Source organism: Leishmania braziliensis, assembly GCF_000002845.2.
Source record: "Leishmania braziliensis MHOM/BR/75/M2904 contig, possible fusion of chromosomes 20 and 34".
NCBI classification, from domain to species: domain Eukaryota; phylum Euglenozoa; class Kinetoplastea; order Trypanosomatida; family Trypanosomatidae; genus Leishmania; species Leishmania braziliensis.
The window spans coordinates 1533947-1551347 of NC_017947.1; the positions used below are offsets into that span (position 1 = coordinate 1533947).

Here is a 17401-nt window from a genome sequence, read left to right on the forward strand (position 1 = left end):
CACGTGTCCCTCTCTCTCTCTACTTCTCTTCCTTCCACAACTGTCCTATCCTTTGCTCATCCACACTGATAACTATGCAGAAGTGTACAGTCACCATTTTTTCCTTTGCTTGTTTTGCTAGGGCGAGCTTGGGGTGGGTCAGAGAGGTTGGCACGGACTCATGTGTGTGTGTGTGTAGCTGTACTGCTTTCGGTAATCTTAGCTCCGCACCACCCTCTACCCCACTGTTGTGCTTTCAGCTCTGCTGCCCTGCCGTGCTTGGTAGGCCATCTTGTACGTGGTCGGAGTTCGTGAGCTGAACTACCACTTGTGGGGTTTGCGTGGGGTCGGCTTGTTATCTGCTGCTCTTTCGACAGCGCTGCCGCGCCGTAGAGGCCTCGGTCCACCTTCTCGTGAGCACGTACGAACAGACGGCCTCGTGTGCTGAGACACACGCACACGCATGTCTCAGGAGCATCGAAAAAGGTGCCCTTCACTTTACCTCATTTTTTTTCCTCCCACGAGCCCTTTAGTCCCTCTCGAAAACGTTGCCCCGTTCGCCGTTGGCACTCCGTCGTGCTTGCGCCACTGTGCGCTCTGCGGCAGAACGTGCTCATTTTTCTCGCTGACGAAAGGCATCACCTTGTGAGGGGAATTACGTGCACAGTTCGGTAGGGCTGATCATCTGGCCGCTTCACCTCTTCCGGTTTCAAGAAGCTGCTGCACACTCCTCGCACAGTAGGTGCCTCTCTGCCTAACAAACAGCTAGTCTTGTGCTTGGCTAAGCTCTGCCACCCCCCCCCCAGTGCTTTGCTTTCCTCCCTCTTTGTGTGGATCAGTGCTTGCTTCCTGCTCGGTCGCTTTTCTGTTTCTCGCTGAGGGACACGCACAGAGGCACACGTATACACTAGAGGAGGAGGAGGGGGGGGGCTATCGAAACTGCACCTATGTCGTCCGTTGACTCGGAGAGACTGGCGGCCTCCATCCGCGCACTCGCCAGCAGCCGCGACGAGCGCATCGCCTTCGTGACAGAGGGGGTGAAGCAGGCGAAGGAGTTGCAGGGCAAAAGTGTGCAGGAGTATGAAATGGTCGTTTCCTCACTGCTGATGTGCCTGGAGAGCTTTGAGGTGGTGCACGGCACGTCGGTTGATGTGTTTTGCGAACTCACTGTGCTTGACATTCTGCTGAGCCTAGACCTATCCGTCATCCAGCTGTCGCAGTGCAACAGCTACTTGCGCCTTTGTCTCATGGCGGTGAATGAGATTCCCGTCGCTGTTGCAGCCGCCAAGACGTTCGCGCAGACGCTCAGCTACAGCATGACAACAGACTTTGTGCGGACTCAAATCGGAGAGACGCTCGAGTGGATTGCGCTGTCCGACGCCAAGTCACAGCCTCGTCGTATTTGTAGCATTTTGGTGCTCACGGAGGTGGCGTTGCGCATACCAATGGTGATTCTGCCGCGCCTCTCTGAGGTGTTTGACAGGGTTTGGGATTGCCTGGCGGAGCACGATGAGGAGGTCCGCTCGCGTGCTTTGAGTCTCTTCACGCTATGCGCAAAGCTGTTGGTCAACCGCCCCGCCACTATCCGTGCTGAAACCTGCGACACATTGATGTCACACCTGAAAGCCAACCTCGTCTCAAAATCGAAGGACAAACGCATTGCCGGTCTTCTTGCATTCGAGCCTATCGTGATCAACTCGATCGGCACCAGCAGCGTTCGTTACGAAGATCTCTCCGCCCTTCTAGCCCCGTACATCATGGGAGACGGAGCGAACGTCAACGCCGACATTAGCGGGCTCCTGTGCCGCTGTCTGGTGGTGCTCTGCCGCTTCAGCGCACCACAGTTTGTCACCAAACAGCTCAAGGACACCGTGCGCTTTGCGCTGGACTCCATCAACCGCAACACAGGGCGGAACACCGCCTTCGACATGCTCTCAGAGATCATCCCGATTGTAGGCAAGGCAGAGTTTGCGCCGTTTGTGGAGGACACGTGTGAAGTTATCAAGAACATTTTCGTGCAATCCCCGAGCCCGTGCTGGAAGGCGCTGCAGTGCTTCTGTATAATTTGCAGAGATTGCAGGCCGTCCAAGATGGAGACGTATGTAGACTCGTGCATCGAAAGCGTCTTTGGGTGGGGACTTTCCGCGGAGCTGATCGAGTGCATGCGCACTATCATCGAGTCATCTGGCGCCCAGTACCGCGCAAAACTGGAAGAGTCACTGCTGGACATGATTTCCGTCACACTATGCGGTCTGCCATTTCGGCAGCAGATCAACGCACCGCGCGTTAGTGGGAGCTCTGCGGATGTTGGCGCCTCCGAGTATCAGATCTCTGTCGCCCTCAACGCCCTCAAACAGTTCGGTTTCTCCAACTCGGAGCTCATGGGTGACTTTCTGCGAGTCTCGGTGCTGCCTTTCATCGACAACAGCAGCGTCGCTGTGCGTAACGCGGCCATCTATACCATTGTAAAGCTCCTCATTCCCCCTGGTGAGAAAGGCGACCTCAGCATCGCGCGGCGCATGTGCGTAAACACCATCATTACGCGCATGCTGGTTGTCGGGTTGTCGGACCCCAACCCCGTGGTGCGTCATACCATTCTAAGTGCTTTTACAGAGAACTTTTATCCATACCTTAGTGAGCAGCAGTATCTCTTTCGTTTCTACTCGGCCCTGGGTGACGAGTCAATCAACTGTCGCGTGGCGGCGACAGAGCAGCTGTGCCAGATGATCCGCTACGACCCATCTCACATTCTACCTGCGCTACGTGAGGAAATGGTCGTGATTCTGAACTTCATCACGTCTACCTTCAATATGGACACCGTCCAAAACGGCTTCCGCCTCCTCGCCGCAATCGCAACGCGCGCGCCGCAGATCGTGGTGAACTTCACGGACGGGATTTGCGAGGCGCTCCTGCCGTACTTTAGCACTCTTTCTGCCCGTTCCGGCATTCTCTTGTCGTTCCTGCACTGTTGCACAGCCGTCGCGGCGGCGATCAGGAAGTTTGGCAGCACCCTTCTCTCCTCCCAACGGGAGGTTGCCCTCGTGTGCGAGCTGCTGGAAAGCTTGCCGACTGACCGGTCTTACCACGTCATCCGACTTGCTTGCCTCCGCTTCCTCTCGGCAACCCTGGCGCCGCTCATGGAAGGCACCTCGCCGTACGTGCTGTACCCTCGGCTTTTCCAGCAACTCTGCACGGTGCTGCACAAAACAGAAGAGAGCATTGACATTCGTCTTGAAGCGCTGCGGTGCATTGGAGTCATCGGTGCGCTGGACTCACACGTGTTCCAGTCCGTCAATCTCAGCGAGGAGAAGGCGGATGGGGTGAGCGCCGTTGTGGTGGACCGTGTGACCCACGTGAAGTGCTGCCGTATTGTACTCCGCTCCGTGGCAGCGCTGCTGGACCCCGAGAGTAAGCGCTCCGCCGGAGCGCGGGAAGGACTGCTGCGCACCGGTGTGCAGACGATGCTGAACATTTTTGAGCACGTGCCGTGCTCCAAGAGTGAAATTAGTCTGGTGATTGGGCCCCTGGCCCGCGTCATCCGTCAGCTGCCTGGCGGCCGCCTCTTTGCCACCGTGCTCTTCGAGTTCTGCAACATCATCCGCTACGCCGGTGTGATGGTACTCAACGACGCGAGTGAGATTTACAGCGTCTTTGACAGCGTCTGGGAGTTTCAGGTAAACTACCGGTTTCTGGCCGTGCGCATGCTCTCGTTTGTCGCCAACTTCGAGGGCTCCGGCAATCGGCACTATGGCCAGCAGCATTCACGCATCCTGCCTCAACTCTTCGATACGCTTAACCGTACTGAACTGCGCCCCGACCTCAAGTACGCCGTGCTTGAATACATTGTGCGCCACATCGACGCACTGCAACCGTGCACGGAGGCGGTGGTGGATAACCTCCTCGGCGCCATCCAGAACCCAGAGAATCCGCTCGACTTTGTGAACCACTGCGTTGTGGCTCTTAAGGAGGTCTGCCTCAAACTGTATGTGGATGAGCTTGTCGGCGCCATCGTACGCTGCCTGCTGACATGCCTCTCCGTCGACCTCGCGCGCAAGACACGTGGACGTGACAGCGTTGCGCTTTGTAACAACATCATGGGCGTATTTTGCGTTTTGATCGAGGAGATGCAGGGCGATTTCCTCAAGCACTCGACCTACATCATTCAAGCTTTGAAGAATTACCGCATCACCAACACTGAGTTTGGAGTAATGAACAACCGCGTCGCCACCGGTCTCCGCTGTGCACGCAGCCCAGCCTCGATCCAGCACCAAAACGCGGAGGTGGCAGCGCTGCTGAAGACGTGTGAATCCGTCGTGATGAAGAGCATGTCTCGCGTGGGCGAGGTCTGGAGCTACGCGAACCTCAACGACGACAACGCCAATTCCGTGCTGGCAGAGGACCGTACCATGCCCATCAACGAGCAGCGCCTCATCAACCCCATGAAGGTTGTGCCCCTCACAAAGGAAGAGTGGGTCAAGTGGGCAGACCAGTTCGCCATCACGCTGCTGCAAGAGTCCCCGTTTCAGGTCTTCCGCTGCACGGCAGTACCTATCGGCATCAACGCAGCTCCGCTAGTGGAGAAATCGACGCAGTTTGTTCAAGACACGCTGCAGATCGCTTTCCGCTCCATGTGGAATTACGCAAGCTCGGCACTGCAAGCCGCTATCACGGACTTTTTCCGGCAGTCGTTTCGTCAAGCGATGATGTCGACTGCTGTCCCGGGCGAAGTGGTGACGACGCTGCTTGGTATTGTGGAGTACATGGACCACGTTGGGGAAGCCTTGTTCATCTCGTACAATGACCTTTCCGAGTGCGCGTGGAACCGTGGGATGTTGGCCAAGGCACTTTTCTGGCGCGAGGCTGCCTACCGCGACGATCCCGTCGGCACTGTAGAGTCGCTCATCTCCCTCTACAGTGAACTGCACATGGTGGACTCCTCAGTTGGCATCTTGAACATGGCGAGCGAGGAGCAGCGACGCAGCCTGCTCCAGACGAGTCTGGTGAAGCTCGCTCGCTACACGGAGGCTCTCAAGCTGACGCAGAAGGAGCTAGACCTGGACGCTGCCTCGACGGAAGCGAAAAGCTCGGAGAACGTCTCCAAGGGCTACGGATACAAAAATGGCAACCGCGACTGGTCTCGCATGCTGCACTACACCACCAACAGCGACCCCACAACATCGTTCTCAAGGACGGAGGAAAGCGGCCACGACCACCGCGTTGAGGTCAACGCGCGACTGATGTTGTGCCTGAGCGAGCTTGGCGAGTACGACAAGGTGCTGAAGCAGTGGGGTATCATGGTCGACAACTATAAGGACCGCGTGGCAGAGTCAGACGAGATGCACATATTTTTCTTTGTCTCGCAGTACGCCGCAGATGCATCGATCCGGTTGCAGTCGTGGGACACGCTCGAGTACATCCTGAACTGGTTACCGCCTGACATGGTTCTCTACCACGTGTCGAAGGCAGCATTACAAGTGGTGCGCGGCAACTACGACGACGCGCTCGTCTCCGTGACGAACGGACGCAAGGTTCTGCTGGAGGGGCTGACAAGCCTGCTGCACGAGTCGTATGCGCGCGCCTACGAGGGGCTGGTGGTGGCGCAGCAGCTGACAGAGGTGGAAGAGGTCATCGTTGCGAAGCAGACGCAGAAGGCGCTCAACTCCACCGCACACATACCGCATCTCTGCCACCTCTGGGAGCAGCGAATTCGAACGATGAATGCGACAGTGCCGACATGGAAGCAGGTGCTGGGAACCAGAGGGCTTCTCATCTCCCCTCATGAGGACGTGAAGACGCGCCTCCAGTTCACCAAGCTCTGTCGGCAGGAGAACGCCCGACAACTGGAGAAGTTCACGCTGGCCGAGCTCCTCGGCTTCGCAAACCCAACCCTGGAACAACTCACGAGCCGCAATGCGAACCCGCGCGTGGTGATGCAGTACATCTCATTCCTCTCCGACACCAACGCACTTGGCCCCGACAGCGCCTTTGGCACCGAGAGTGACCTCATCAAGAAGATGATTGACGTGCACACCAAGGCGGAGAACTCAACTGTGTTGGCGCGGGCCTACACGCGCCTCGGCAGCAAGGTCGGCCTTATCGAGTCCGTGGAGTGTTTCAAGACTGCCACCCTGTACGATCCACAGTGGTTTCTGGCGTGGAGTAAGTGGGCTGAGGCGAACGCGCAGTTGCTCCACACGGACAAGGGCGATAGAACGTGCCGCAACGCTATCGAAGGGTTTATCCGCAGCATTCAGCTTGGGACGTCCGATTCGACGCTCATCCAAGACGTGCTGAAGCTCCTAACGCTCTGGTCGAACCACTGCGACTGTGACCACAACTTGAAGGAGCTGCGCGAGCGCGTCTTTGATGTGCCGTCGCGCGTGTGGCATCTTGTGGTACCGCAGCTGGTCGCCCGGCTCGACATCGGCTCCGACGATAGCTGCCGGCTTGTGGCGGATGTCCTGACCAACGTGGGCTACGACTACCCGCACACCTTGGTGTACCCGCTGAATCTGTGCACCATGTCGGACTCGGAGCGACGTAAGAGGTACTCAAATGAGGTGCTGAGTAAGCTGCAGGAGCGATATCCGGTGATTGTGCTGCAAGGCCGTCTCATGATCGACGAACTCATCCGTGTTTCAGCCCTCATCTACGAGCAGTGGTACGACAAGCTGGAGGAAGCGGCGACTGCCTTCTTTGGCCGCCGCAGTAAGGAGGAAATGGTGCGCACGCTACTTCCGATTAATGAGACTTTGACGAAGGTGCCAGAGACGGTGGTGGAGTCTGAGTTTTTGTCCAGGTACAGCAAGCGGCTGACCGAGGCGTGGGAGTGGCTGCGGTCGTACTCGTCAACGCGTAACACTGGCGACGTTCAATCGGCATGGAAGCTGTACCACAGCGTGTACGGCGATATTGACAAACAAATCAAAGCGAGCGACACGCTACAGCTCCAGTTCTGCAGCCCAAAGCTGTTTGAAGCACGTAACCTCTCCATCGGGATCCCCGACGCGCGGCCAGTCCGCGAGGAGTCAGTAGCGAAGGTTCATTGCTTTCAGAAGGACCTCATTGTCATTACAAGTAAGCAGCGGCCGAAGCGGATCGGTATCATCACGGACGGGGGAAAGTCGCAGAAGTTCCTCCTCAAAGGGCGCGAGGATCTTCGCTTGGACGAGCGCGTCATGCAGCTCTTCTCGCTAGTCAACATCCTCATGCAATCTGACTCGAGGACGAGCAAGAACTTAGGCTTCCAGATCCAGCGCTACTCCGTTACGCCGTTGAAGGACAACGTCGGCATCATTGGCTGGGTCGACGGATGCGACACATTGCACGAGGTCGTGAAGCACTTTCGCGAGCGCAAATTGATCCCGGTGGAACTGGAGATGCGCATGCTGAACCAGATCATCACCTTTGACAACACCAAGGCGTACGACTACCTGACCATCATGTCGAAGGTAGAGGTCGTGGAGTTCCTCTCCGATCACACCTCCGGGCAGGATATTCGCAAGTCCATGTGGAACACGTCGCCGAACTGCGAGGTCTGGTACGATCGCCGCCGCATGTACACAACGTCCTTGGCAAACATGAGCATCGTGGGCTACATCCTCGGTCTCGGTGACCGTCATCCGAACAACATTATGCTGCAGCGCGCATCGGGATTGGTGGTGCACATAGACTTTGGTGACTGCTTTGAGGTGGCCATGACGCGCGACAAGTTCCCCGAGAAGGTACCTTTTCGATTGACGCGCATGCTGCGCAGCGCGCTCGACGTGTCGGGCGTCGACGGGGCGTTTCGGGCATGCTCGGAGACTGTGATGTGCGTGCTGCGCGAAGGCAGTCACAGTGTGCTGGCTCTCCTCGAGGCATTCATTCAAGACCCGCTCATCTCGTGGCGCCTCATCAACAGACAGGGACAGGAGCCTCAGTCATCGAACGACCACAAGACCATCGAGCAGCAGGTGAATATTGCCAACATGAACAAAGCCACGTCGACGGCGGAAGAAGAGTCCATCTGTGAGTCAATCGAACAACGCAATACCGGCTCCTTTAGCATCGCAAAGCACTTGTTTGGGGAGGAGGTGGATGTCGTGCATCAAGGTGTGTTCCTCTTCAACCGCCTCAGCTCCAAGCTCAAAGGGCAGGATTTCATCGCGGCCGGCACGGAACCACTCGACCCGCGTACGCAGGTAGGGCAGCTTATCGACGAAGCCACAGACGTCATCAACGTGGCTCAGTCGTGGTCGGGATGGTACCCGTTCTGGTAGAGCAGCTCCAGCGGCAAACCAGCACGAGCCGCTTTACATTCCTCTGCGGTGATCGAGGATGGTCATTGTGCACCACCACCACCACCATCCGCTGTTCGACCACTTTTTTCCTTCGTTTTTTTTTTTTATTTTTGCCGATACGGATGTGTGTGTGTGCGTGTGTGTCTCCGTCACTTTGTCTCTCGCTCACTTTGGCGTGCGAGGGGTTGTTGTGATTTCCCCTTCTTACTTCCCTCCCTGTCCCCACTGTCCTTCGGTTCCAATGACTGGTGCTCCTAATCAAGCGCTTTTCTCGTTTCTGTGTCTCTTCCACGTGTGCAATGCAGAAGCCGCTTGCGCGTTTCTCTCTCGCCTGCTCCTGCAGAGAGTGCAAGTGAGAATCCGCAGCGGCAGGTACAGGTGGGAATGATTGAAGGGGCTGCTCGGCAGTCGTCAGCTCATCGCTCGAGCGTATCCTTTACCCGACGTGCTCAGATGCAGTCGAGATTGCATGTAGCTCTTTCCTTGAAGGATGGGCCCCTATACTGGCACAGACAGCACCCGCCACGGATAGCAGCGAATGTAGTGCCCACACTACCTGCAAGGGAGTCTCCTGGTGGGGGAAGGGAGAGGAGAGGGGCTACTTTTTTCGCCTGTTCTTGTGTCACTGTATCTTCACCCTGCTCCACTTTTATTGCGCTTGCGCCTGTCCGTGTCTCACTCACACCTCTCTCCTCCTCGAGCCAAGCGTTGGCCTCCCCCGCCGGCGAGGCCAACGACCGTATCAGACATCACTCGTCCACCGAGCACCCCCCACATCAGCCCTCCCCTCCCTCTTGTTCCCCTTACTGATCTCTGTTGATTGGTGCAACTCAGGCGGCGAGTTCATTTGGCTGGACGCCGCTGCTTCTCGGTCAACACCTCTACAAGCTACTCAGCTAGACTAACCTGCCGCAGTGGCAGCTTCGCGCAAGCGCGGCACTTCACAATGGCTGCCCTCGGGTCAGATGTGCAAGCCACCAGTGTCGAGCTGGTCTCTGTGATTGAGAAAATGAAGGAGCGCAAGGCGCGGCTTGAAGAGCAAATCTCTGCCGAGGAGGCCGAGTACGAAGGCTTGCTTGCCGAAGTACGCACGATGCAGGAGCGACTCGCAGCCCTCAGAGACAGTGTCGCGAAGAAGCAGGCGGTGCGCGCAGACTTGGAGCGAACCATATCGGAGACGTACTCGGCATTCAAGAGCATCCTGGATGCTTCGAAGAAGCTGTTGTCCACTGCCAAGGAGGAGTCATCGGCACTCAAGTCACAAATAGAGTGACGCCGCGAGAATGAGGGGGGCGCAAAAAGTGATGAGACAGACGCACACGCATACACCAACTAAAACGAATGGGCCACTTCAAGTCACCACGGGTGCACGCAAACCGCCCACTCGCGTCGTCTTACTGGCAAGGCGAACACAGATGCAGCACAGCCGCACTGCCGACGCCAACGCTTTTCGTAGAATACGTGGCTGCCTCGAAGAAGAGCAGGCAGATCGCTTCCTTTCCCCATTGCGCACCCAGTTGTGCGGGAGGGCTGCTGCTTGTCACACCTTCACCCACCGAGGTCAGCTGCATCAGTGCTTCCTGCAGTACACGGTCGCCTCTCTCCTCACTCCTCTCTCGTTCTTTCTCCTTCCCTCTTAGTTTTTGCCACTTGTCGAAGCTTGTCGGTCTCCCTCTCCGCTCCTTCTACGCACGCGCACCGCGGTCTTCCCTACCCCCCTCCCCTCGCGCAGCGTACTACAATTGGATCAGCCTCACACACGTTGGTTTCAGACAAGATGGACGCGCCCGCTGCCTACGCTCCGTGGGAGGAAGAGAGTGAAGACGTTGCCAAGTTTGGCTACCGGCAGCAGCGATTTCCACAGGCAGGGTATAGTCGCTTTCCCGTAACCCAAGCCCCGCAGCGTCCACCCCAGCAACTGCAGCCACCGCAGCAGCAGGCGGTGCTGCCGCAGCAGGTCGCGCGTCTAGAGCCTAGTCAGTATCCTGATGCAGTGCGCGAGATGCTGATGCACATTCAAAGCTTGTACCCCCAAGACACCCGTGAACGGGCCATCTTGACCTTGTCCAAGAAGCGTGAGAAGTTCACATTGCTCGGCCCTACTCTGTGGTACAGCGTCGGTGTCATGGCGATCTTCCTGCAGGAGATCGTATCCATGTACCCCCTCCTCAACACACCTTCGTCGGCGCCGGTGAAACCGATTATCAACCGCGTTAGCAGCGTTCTTACCCTACTGCAGGTGATTGCCCAGCACGACGCATCGCGGCGACCCTTTATGGAGTCAAATATTTGCCTCTTCCTGTACCCATTTCTGCGCGCCACCCCATCGGAGAGGTCTGAAGTGCTGCGCCTGACTTCACTGGGCGTCATTGGCGCACTGGTCAAGGCGGACGACCCGGCGATTACGTCCTACCTCCTCAACACAGAGATCTTCCCGATTTGCCTGAAGATCATGGAGCAAGCGATCGAGATTTCGAAGATCATCTCTACCTTTATCATTCAGAAGCTTCTGATCTCGGATCAAGGCCTGGCGTATGCCTGCCAGAACCCCAGCCGCTTCACCGCCGTCGCAGATGTTCTGCACCGTATGGTAGCAGAGAAGGGAACGCAGAATGAGCACGTGTGCGGGCCACGTTTGCTGAAACACATCATCCGCTGTTACCTCCGCCTCTCTGAAAACGAACGTGCACGTGAGGCGCTACCCAAGATTCTCCCAGAGGAGCTGCGCAACAACACCTTCCAGGAGTATCTGGACGAGGACATCAACATGAGGAAGTGGCTCCTCCAGCTCCTCGTCAACATCGGAGATGAGGGGGCGCGTCGCATTAACGAAACCGCAAAGCACACACAGTAATCGCCCTGTGCGCACTCCTCCTGTGCTCATCGCCTCCCCCAACGGCTCTCTCTGTTGTCTGTGCCCCTGTTGTTACTCCTTGGCGATTTGGTGTCAGTTTTGTATTTCCCTTCGCCCACGCAGGCGCGCGCTTCATTGCGTGTGTGTGGGTGGGTGTAGGTGTTTGCGTGTGCATGTATGTGTAGGACTGTTTGCCAGTCTCGGAATAATTCCCTTCTTCATGGATGGTCGTGGGGAGGTGATTGCGGTTTCGTGGAAGCAAGTGTGTCTCTGGACGGCGTGCGTCGGCGCACTCCGTTGTCCTGGCTAAGAATCAGAAGGAAAAATCACCATCTTGGGTGTGGTGCGGTTCGCTGTACAACCACGACAATAACACAAATAGAACGGGGGGCGGAGTGGGGGGCGTGTCGTGCTGAGAGTTCGCCGCTCGCAACGCGCCGCGCCTGTCGCCTCTACGCCTCACGCTCCCATTCACTCTTTTACGCTTGAGGCCTAGGGCAACTACCGTGAAGAAGTTTTATCGCCTCGCAAATGTAGTGAGGAGCGAGTACACAGTGAGTACAGCGGCGCAGCACATCATGAAAAATGTGCTGGGCAACATGTTGTCCCCACTTACTCCGGTATTCTGCGCACTTGCACACCTTCGCGGATCTCTCTCACCCTTTCTCGACCACCGCACTATGCCTCTCTCTCTCTCTCTTTCACGAGATGGGTGCTGTGCTCTTGGCACGCTGCACCACGGCGACAGCAGCTCCACCGCATAAGGCAGAGCGTTCGATTGTTCACACCTACTCCCGAGACTCTTTGGCACTTCACGGGAATGGAGCCCGACGGCGTCAAAACAGGCGGCTATAGGCCGTTGTTACGGGTTGACATCGACTCAGCTGGCAACGCGAAGGGGGAGTCGACAAATATCACGGGGGGCAGCTCGCACAAAGCAATAACTCCTCATGTATCCACTAACATCTTCGTGGCCGGCATTCCATCCTCGTGGGACGATGACGCTCTACGAGAACGCTACAAGGAGTTTGGTGAGATTGTCTCGACAAAAGTAGTCAAGAACCGACATTTTGGATTTGTAATGTTTCGAAAAGCGGATTCTGCGCACGCCGCGATCAACGCCACACACCTGACACAGCCAACTCCCAATAGCACCACTCTCCTGCACGTTTCCATCGCCATGCACGACGAGGGACTTGATGACCAGCCGAACGACCGCCTTTTTATTCGCGGGCTGCCGCAGTGGGCGACAAAGGAACACCTTCGACAAATGTTCTCGCCGTACGGCGTCATCACAGAGTGTGCGGTTCTCATGAACCCTCTCGGGCAGTGCAAAGGGTCTGGCTTTGTCCAGTTTTCCTCACAACAAGAGGCCACTGCCGCCATCAAAGCGCGGGACTCCATTAGCATGGATAATTGGCCACACCAACTAGAGGTGAAGTACTCCGAGTCGGCCGAAGTGCGACAGATGCGGCAGGAACGCAACCGCAATCGCCAGCGCCACTGGCTCCCCTTGCCACAGTATCGTGGCGGCAACACCCCCAGCTCCCTCCCCTCACCATACCTGGGCTTTTCGCCGCCGCTCTCCCTAATTCCGTCTCAGCAAGTGTTTCCAGTTATGAACACAGTTCCGTTCCCGATTGTGTATCCACCAACGCCACCCACCACGAGTGCCCCGACGCAGATCGTGTACCCCCAGCCAATCTATCAACCCATGCCTCCTTTCTACTCGCCTTCTGCACTGCCTGTCTTAGCACCTATTCCGCTTCCTCAAAAAGGTGACCTGCACTTTAGTGGCCCGCCGTTGACAGAGGAGCTGCTGCGTCTCCTGCTGCAGTCCTACGGCGAGGTGGAGGCAATCAAAAAGCTGGATAACGACACCGGAATAGCGGTGCGCCTGCGAGATGTGACGAAGCACTCACTAGTGATGCAGCAGCTAAACGGCTCGCTGTTTCCAACCGGGCAGTTGTTGGCGGTCGGCATTTACGCGTAGTGCATTCGTCGTCGTTGTCTTCAGCGCACACCAGCGAAGAAGCACAGCAGCGGGCGCGGACACACGTGCAGGGAGTGTGACGGGCGACGCAGCGGACCATAGTTGTATGTCTGTGGGGGTGGGGGGTGAAAACGGCAACGTGGTACTCACTTAAAACAACGGGGAGAATTGTGGTCATGCAAATGCTCCCCCTCTCTATCGAAACGCAAAGGGCTGAGAGGAACGACGGGTGTTTCTGCTAATGTAACCGTCAGCGTCGTCTGGAACGGGTGGATCAGGTTTTTCCCCATAGATTCGGCCCCCTGTGGGTGTGCCTGTGGGGGCTAATGGGTAGGCTACAGGGACGAGCTTGTGCACGTGCGAGTAACAAAATGAGCGATAGCAACGTAGAAAGAGGTGACCTGCAGGTGCCTGTGATGCGGGACGCAGCATTTGGCTGAGAAATTATCTCAGTACTCTCTTCTCTTGCTCTGCTCATTTGTGTATGTGTATTCGACATCGGTGGCGCTACGTCGCAGTGGTTCTCGTCAAGCTGTCACGCCCACACACACACGCACAATCAACACAACGTTTTTATTTGGGGGGAGACGCACACAACCCATTAAATTGTTGCTGCAAGTAGACGAGGCAGGCATTCACACTGATGGTGTGTTTGTGTGCTTCTTTGTTTCTTGGGGAGAGGGAGGGTGCTGTAACAACTGCGTCAGACACCGTGGGCAGCGCCTCCATGTCACTGCTACCATCGCGCATCTATGTCTAGTTAGTTTTGTCGTCTCTCCGCGTTTTTGAGGAGGGAGAGAGTCACCCCCGACTCCCTCGTAAGTCAAGTGGTTCGCTCGTTTGTTCTCACTTTTTGCTCCTCACTTTATTGCTAAGTTGGCTCTCTCTCTCTCTGTGTATGTGAGCCTGTGCGTGGGTGAAGCACTCTTGTAAAGCCAGTGAGGGGGAAAAAGAGTGCACGAATAGCGTTGGTCCGTCTAATCCTCTCGTTTATTCCCTTCTCACCTACGTTTGCTCCGATTAAGAAAAAAAAAACGAAAAAGACGCTCATCGGACTCGTGGCACTCATGTGCGAACCAGAACAACGATGCGGAGAGAGCGGCCACATTGCTTACCACGCACGGGACAACTATTTTGCCCCTCCATGGCGTCTCTTTCGTTGGACATGCGTCTTCCTCTCCCTCCCTCCCTCCCTCCTACTAGCCTCCAGCGATGAGGGAGTAATACAGCAACCGCATTCCCACTGCTCCGGAAAAGCGTGCCATTGTACCCTGAGGCAGCGCTTTTTTCTTTTTCTTTGGCAACCCCTTTTTGCCTCCTCAGAGCCGCCTGCGCCTACCAATCAACCTGAATTGCCACTCACTCTCTCCCTCTGCGCTTGTGTCGACCATTCTACTCGTGTCTATGTGCCTCCTCCCACAAGGGCGGAGAAGCAACGGGAAGCAACGGCCATCATTCCTGTCCTTTGCAACTGAGTCATGAAGTTGAACTTCTTGGGGTACTCGAACGAGGACCAAAGTCTCGCCTCAGTATGGGGTCGCCTCATCTTTCTCTCGTGCATAGTAACGGGGGTATTTTACGTCCTATTCGGTCTTTTCGCCTGCCGTAGGCTCATTCTGAGGGACATTCGGTGGCTTCTCATGGCGATCCTTTACTTTTCCATAGGGGTGTGTCACGCCTTCTTCACCCTTGCGCTGCTCTGCTTCGCCATCGCGTGCGTTCTCCACACCTTTGAGAAACCAATGCAGATCGAGGAAATGTTCGTGTACTCTGGTATCATGGCAATCATCACCATGTACTTTGCCTGTGGGCGCAAAACGATCCTTTACTCTCTTTGATCGCACGTAGGCTACCACGCCGCTGCACGAACTCGCTACATGGCGATCCCAAAATGCCGCTTTTACGTCTGTAGCATCCAGAGAAAACAGTCATTGCAGTCAGCCAAAAAGAGAGAATAACACACCACGACGTCTCGATGATCACCCAGTCCTCTTTCGACGCTGTTTACGCTTCTCGCGTTGTTCTCCCACTTGCTGAAGGGAGCCGAGGGTGAAGACATGCGTGACGCGACGTGAACAAGCGCGACAAGGAAGTGTACTCAGAGGCATCTCCGCTCGGACACACCACTTCGTGTCCCAGGCATGCCAATGCTGCCGTGCAAAGCGGTGTCTAGGCCATCTAGCTTCTTTGCCTACATACAACCGGGCTCAATCGAGTCCCTCGGTTTACCCACCGTCTTGTGCTCCTACCGTCCTTTTCCCTTTTTCCACGGTGCTGGTGATGCTTTCGGTGTGCATCCTCTTCAAATGGCTCTCCCATCGGGAGCCTAGGGGCTTGCACGACACAGGACCATCGTGCACAGAGACCACACCGCTTTTCCTCCTTTCATCTCAGACGCAAACCTCCTCTACTCAAAATCGTTTTTATTCTTTTGGCTGTGTTTTGGCTGCCCCTTTCACAATACGCGCGCTCATACCACATCACTGTTTCCCTTCTACTGGTCTTCTCGCTCTAGCCAAACAGCGAAGCGAACCCTAAACGCTGCCGCAAACACTTACACTAGCGCAGCACACATTGCGTTCTCCATTTCCCTTCACCCTTTCCCAGATTTGTTCCTGCGTCCCACAGTGCTCGGACTCCCGCGCGGACTTCTCTTTTTTCCTGGCTGGGGATTTTTTCATCGCGTTTCTTGCCCCTCCCACCCACCCCCCTCTTCTCCTCCAGACAGCCCTCTAGCTGCGCCTCAAGGGGAGAACATGTCGCTTGATATCGCAGCGCACCAGCTACTGGAAATCACCCAGCACATATATTTCTGCTCTCTGACTCCAGATGCAGAGCTTGTCGCGTGTGCTCTTGGTAACGGCGTGGTGTGTACTCTCAACGCCATCACGTTCGACGTCACGGCGCGTGGGGCCCCGGGGAAGGACTTTGTGGACGTCCCCGCTACCTGCGTTCGATGGGCCCCTGCGGAGTGCGACTGCGATTGGCAACTGGTGAGCAGCAGCACTGCTGGGGGTGTCATGCTGTGGTACTGGGATTGTAGCGAGTTTTCGCTTCGGCGTGGAACAGCAGCATTCGAGGAAAACAATGAAGTGATGATGCTCGATGTTTCGCCGAGTGGAAAGCGAGTGCTGACTGCGGGCAGCGATCGGATCGTGCGCCTATACGACTCAACGCTAACCCTTCTCTCACAGTTGACAGAGGGAGTGAACTCTGATAACACGTCGCGCCCAACGCACATAAACCGTATCTTCTCTGCCCGCTTCATAACGGAGGTGGCGGCGGTCAGTGCGGGCTGGGAAAGTCCAATTCAGATATGGGACCTGCGTGCGTGCCGATCCAACAGGCAGGTGGTCGGGGTGCAGGGCGTGTCGGATTGCTTAGAACCTGTCTCAGGCACGCACATGGTTCTGGTCGCATCCCCAAAGTCTCTAGACACGATTCACATTGTGGACAGCGCTACCGGCCGAGTGCTGGACCAGAACTCGCAGGCTGTGTGCTCGCAATTGAACCCGACGGAGCGCGTGACAGTATGCCGTTACCAGGCCGAAACCGGTCATGTATGGTGTCTCACGACTTCGCCGCCCTCCGTTATCGCTATCGCCTTTCCCTCCGGTGCAATAGTGGCACGTGCAGCGCTCGCGCATACCCCACTCAACATGACCATGAATGCTTCCAGGGTGATAGTGGGGTGCAAGCATGGAGTTGTGCTTCAGGTGTCGCTTAGTATGTAAACAAGACTCGCAAAACGCTAATAAGTCAGAGGTGCGTCCTCTCTCTCTCTCTCTCTCTTCGTTTCTCTGTCTTTTTATTGGCGCTGCCATTTAACGCTGCACATCCGTCGATGGTCTCCCTATCGGAGGGGTGCACTTGGTGCCGCCTGCATATATGATGTTGTCTTACGGTAGACGGTGACGCACAGAGAGACACACTTGACTTTTTTTTTTTCTTCAGTGCGCTCCTCTAGTTCGAACGAAATCGGCAAACAGAACGCACACAACCGCAGCCCACCTATGCCTCTGCCGCACCATGGCTGCATCCTGGCCGCCTGGAACAAACCGCCGGCAGCGGAATTGGGGCATGCGCCAAGTGGGCCCTTCTCTCCCCTCCTCGCCTGTTGCTCGGAGACGTGCTGGACGATCGGCGCCAGACGGAGGCGGTGGCGTCTGTCGTGCGTGCAACATGGGAATGGTCCAAACACACGCCGAATGAGCTCACGGAGTACCGTGGCCAACCTCAAGCCAGGAGCCCTCGGAGTCCCTGAACACTGCCTGTGCGGCATGTTTTGCCCTC

General features: G+C 56.4%; 6 protein-coding genes across 6 annotated transcripts; all 6 read left to right on the forward strand.

Moving 5' to 3' along the window:
* Positions 1 to 926: 926 nt before the first annotated feature.
* TOR2 (putative target of rapamycin (TOR) kinase 2) lies at positions 927 to 8240 on the forward strand (the record flags this gene model as incomplete). Its single annotated transcript, XM_001564629.2, has 1 exon — positions 927 to 8240. The coding sequence occupies one exon, from the start codon at positions 927 to 929 to the stop codon at positions 8238 to 8240; it is 7314 nt and encodes a 2437-aa protein (XP_001564679.2).
* A 967-nt stretch (positions 8241 to 9207) lies between these two features.
* On the forward strand, positions 9208 to 9534 carry LBRM_20_4000 (conserved hypothetical protein; the record flags this gene model as incomplete). Its single annotated transcript, XM_001564630.1, has 1 exon — positions 9208 to 9534. The coding sequence occupies one exon, from the start codon at positions 9208 to 9210 to the stop codon at positions 9532 to 9534; it is 327 nt and encodes a 108-aa protein (XP_001564680.1).
* Positions 9535 to 10038: 504 nt separating this feature from the next.
* Positions 10039 to 11115, forward strand: LBRM_20_4010 (cell differentiation protein-like protein; the record flags this gene model as incomplete). The annotated part of the gene is made up of 1 exon (XM_001564631.1): positions 10039 to 11115. One exon carries the CDS (start codon positions 10039 to 10041, stop codon positions 11113 to 11115), a length of 1077 nt encoding a protein of 358 aa, XP_001564681.1.
* Positions 11116 to 11935: 820 nt separating this feature from the next.
* LBRM_20_4020 (RNA-binding protein-like protein) lies at positions 11936 to 13108 on the forward strand (the record flags this gene model as incomplete). The annotated part of the gene is made up of 1 exon (XM_001564632.1): positions 11936 to 13108. The coding sequence occupies one exon, from the start codon at positions 11936 to 11938 to the stop codon at positions 13106 to 13108; it is 1173 nt and encodes a 390-aa protein (XP_001564682.1).
* A 1478-nt stretch (positions 13109 to 14586) lies between these two features.
* On the forward strand, positions 14587 to 14946 carry LBRM_20_4030 (conserved hypothetical protein; the record flags this gene model as incomplete). The annotated part of the gene is made up of 1 exon (XM_001564633.1): positions 14587 to 14946. The coding sequence occupies one exon, from the start codon at positions 14587 to 14589 to the stop codon at positions 14944 to 14946; it is 360 nt and encodes a 119-aa protein (XP_001564683.1).
* Positions 14947 to 15864: 918 nt separating this feature from the next.
* Positions 15865 to 16842, forward strand: LBRM_20_4040 (conserved hypothetical protein; the record flags this gene model as incomplete). Its single annotated transcript, XM_001564634.2, has 1 exon — positions 15865 to 16842. One exon carries the CDS (start codon positions 15865 to 15867, stop codon positions 16840 to 16842), a length of 978 nt encoding a protein of 325 aa, XP_001564684.1.
* Between the last annotated feature and the right edge of the window lie 559 nt (positions 16843 to 17401).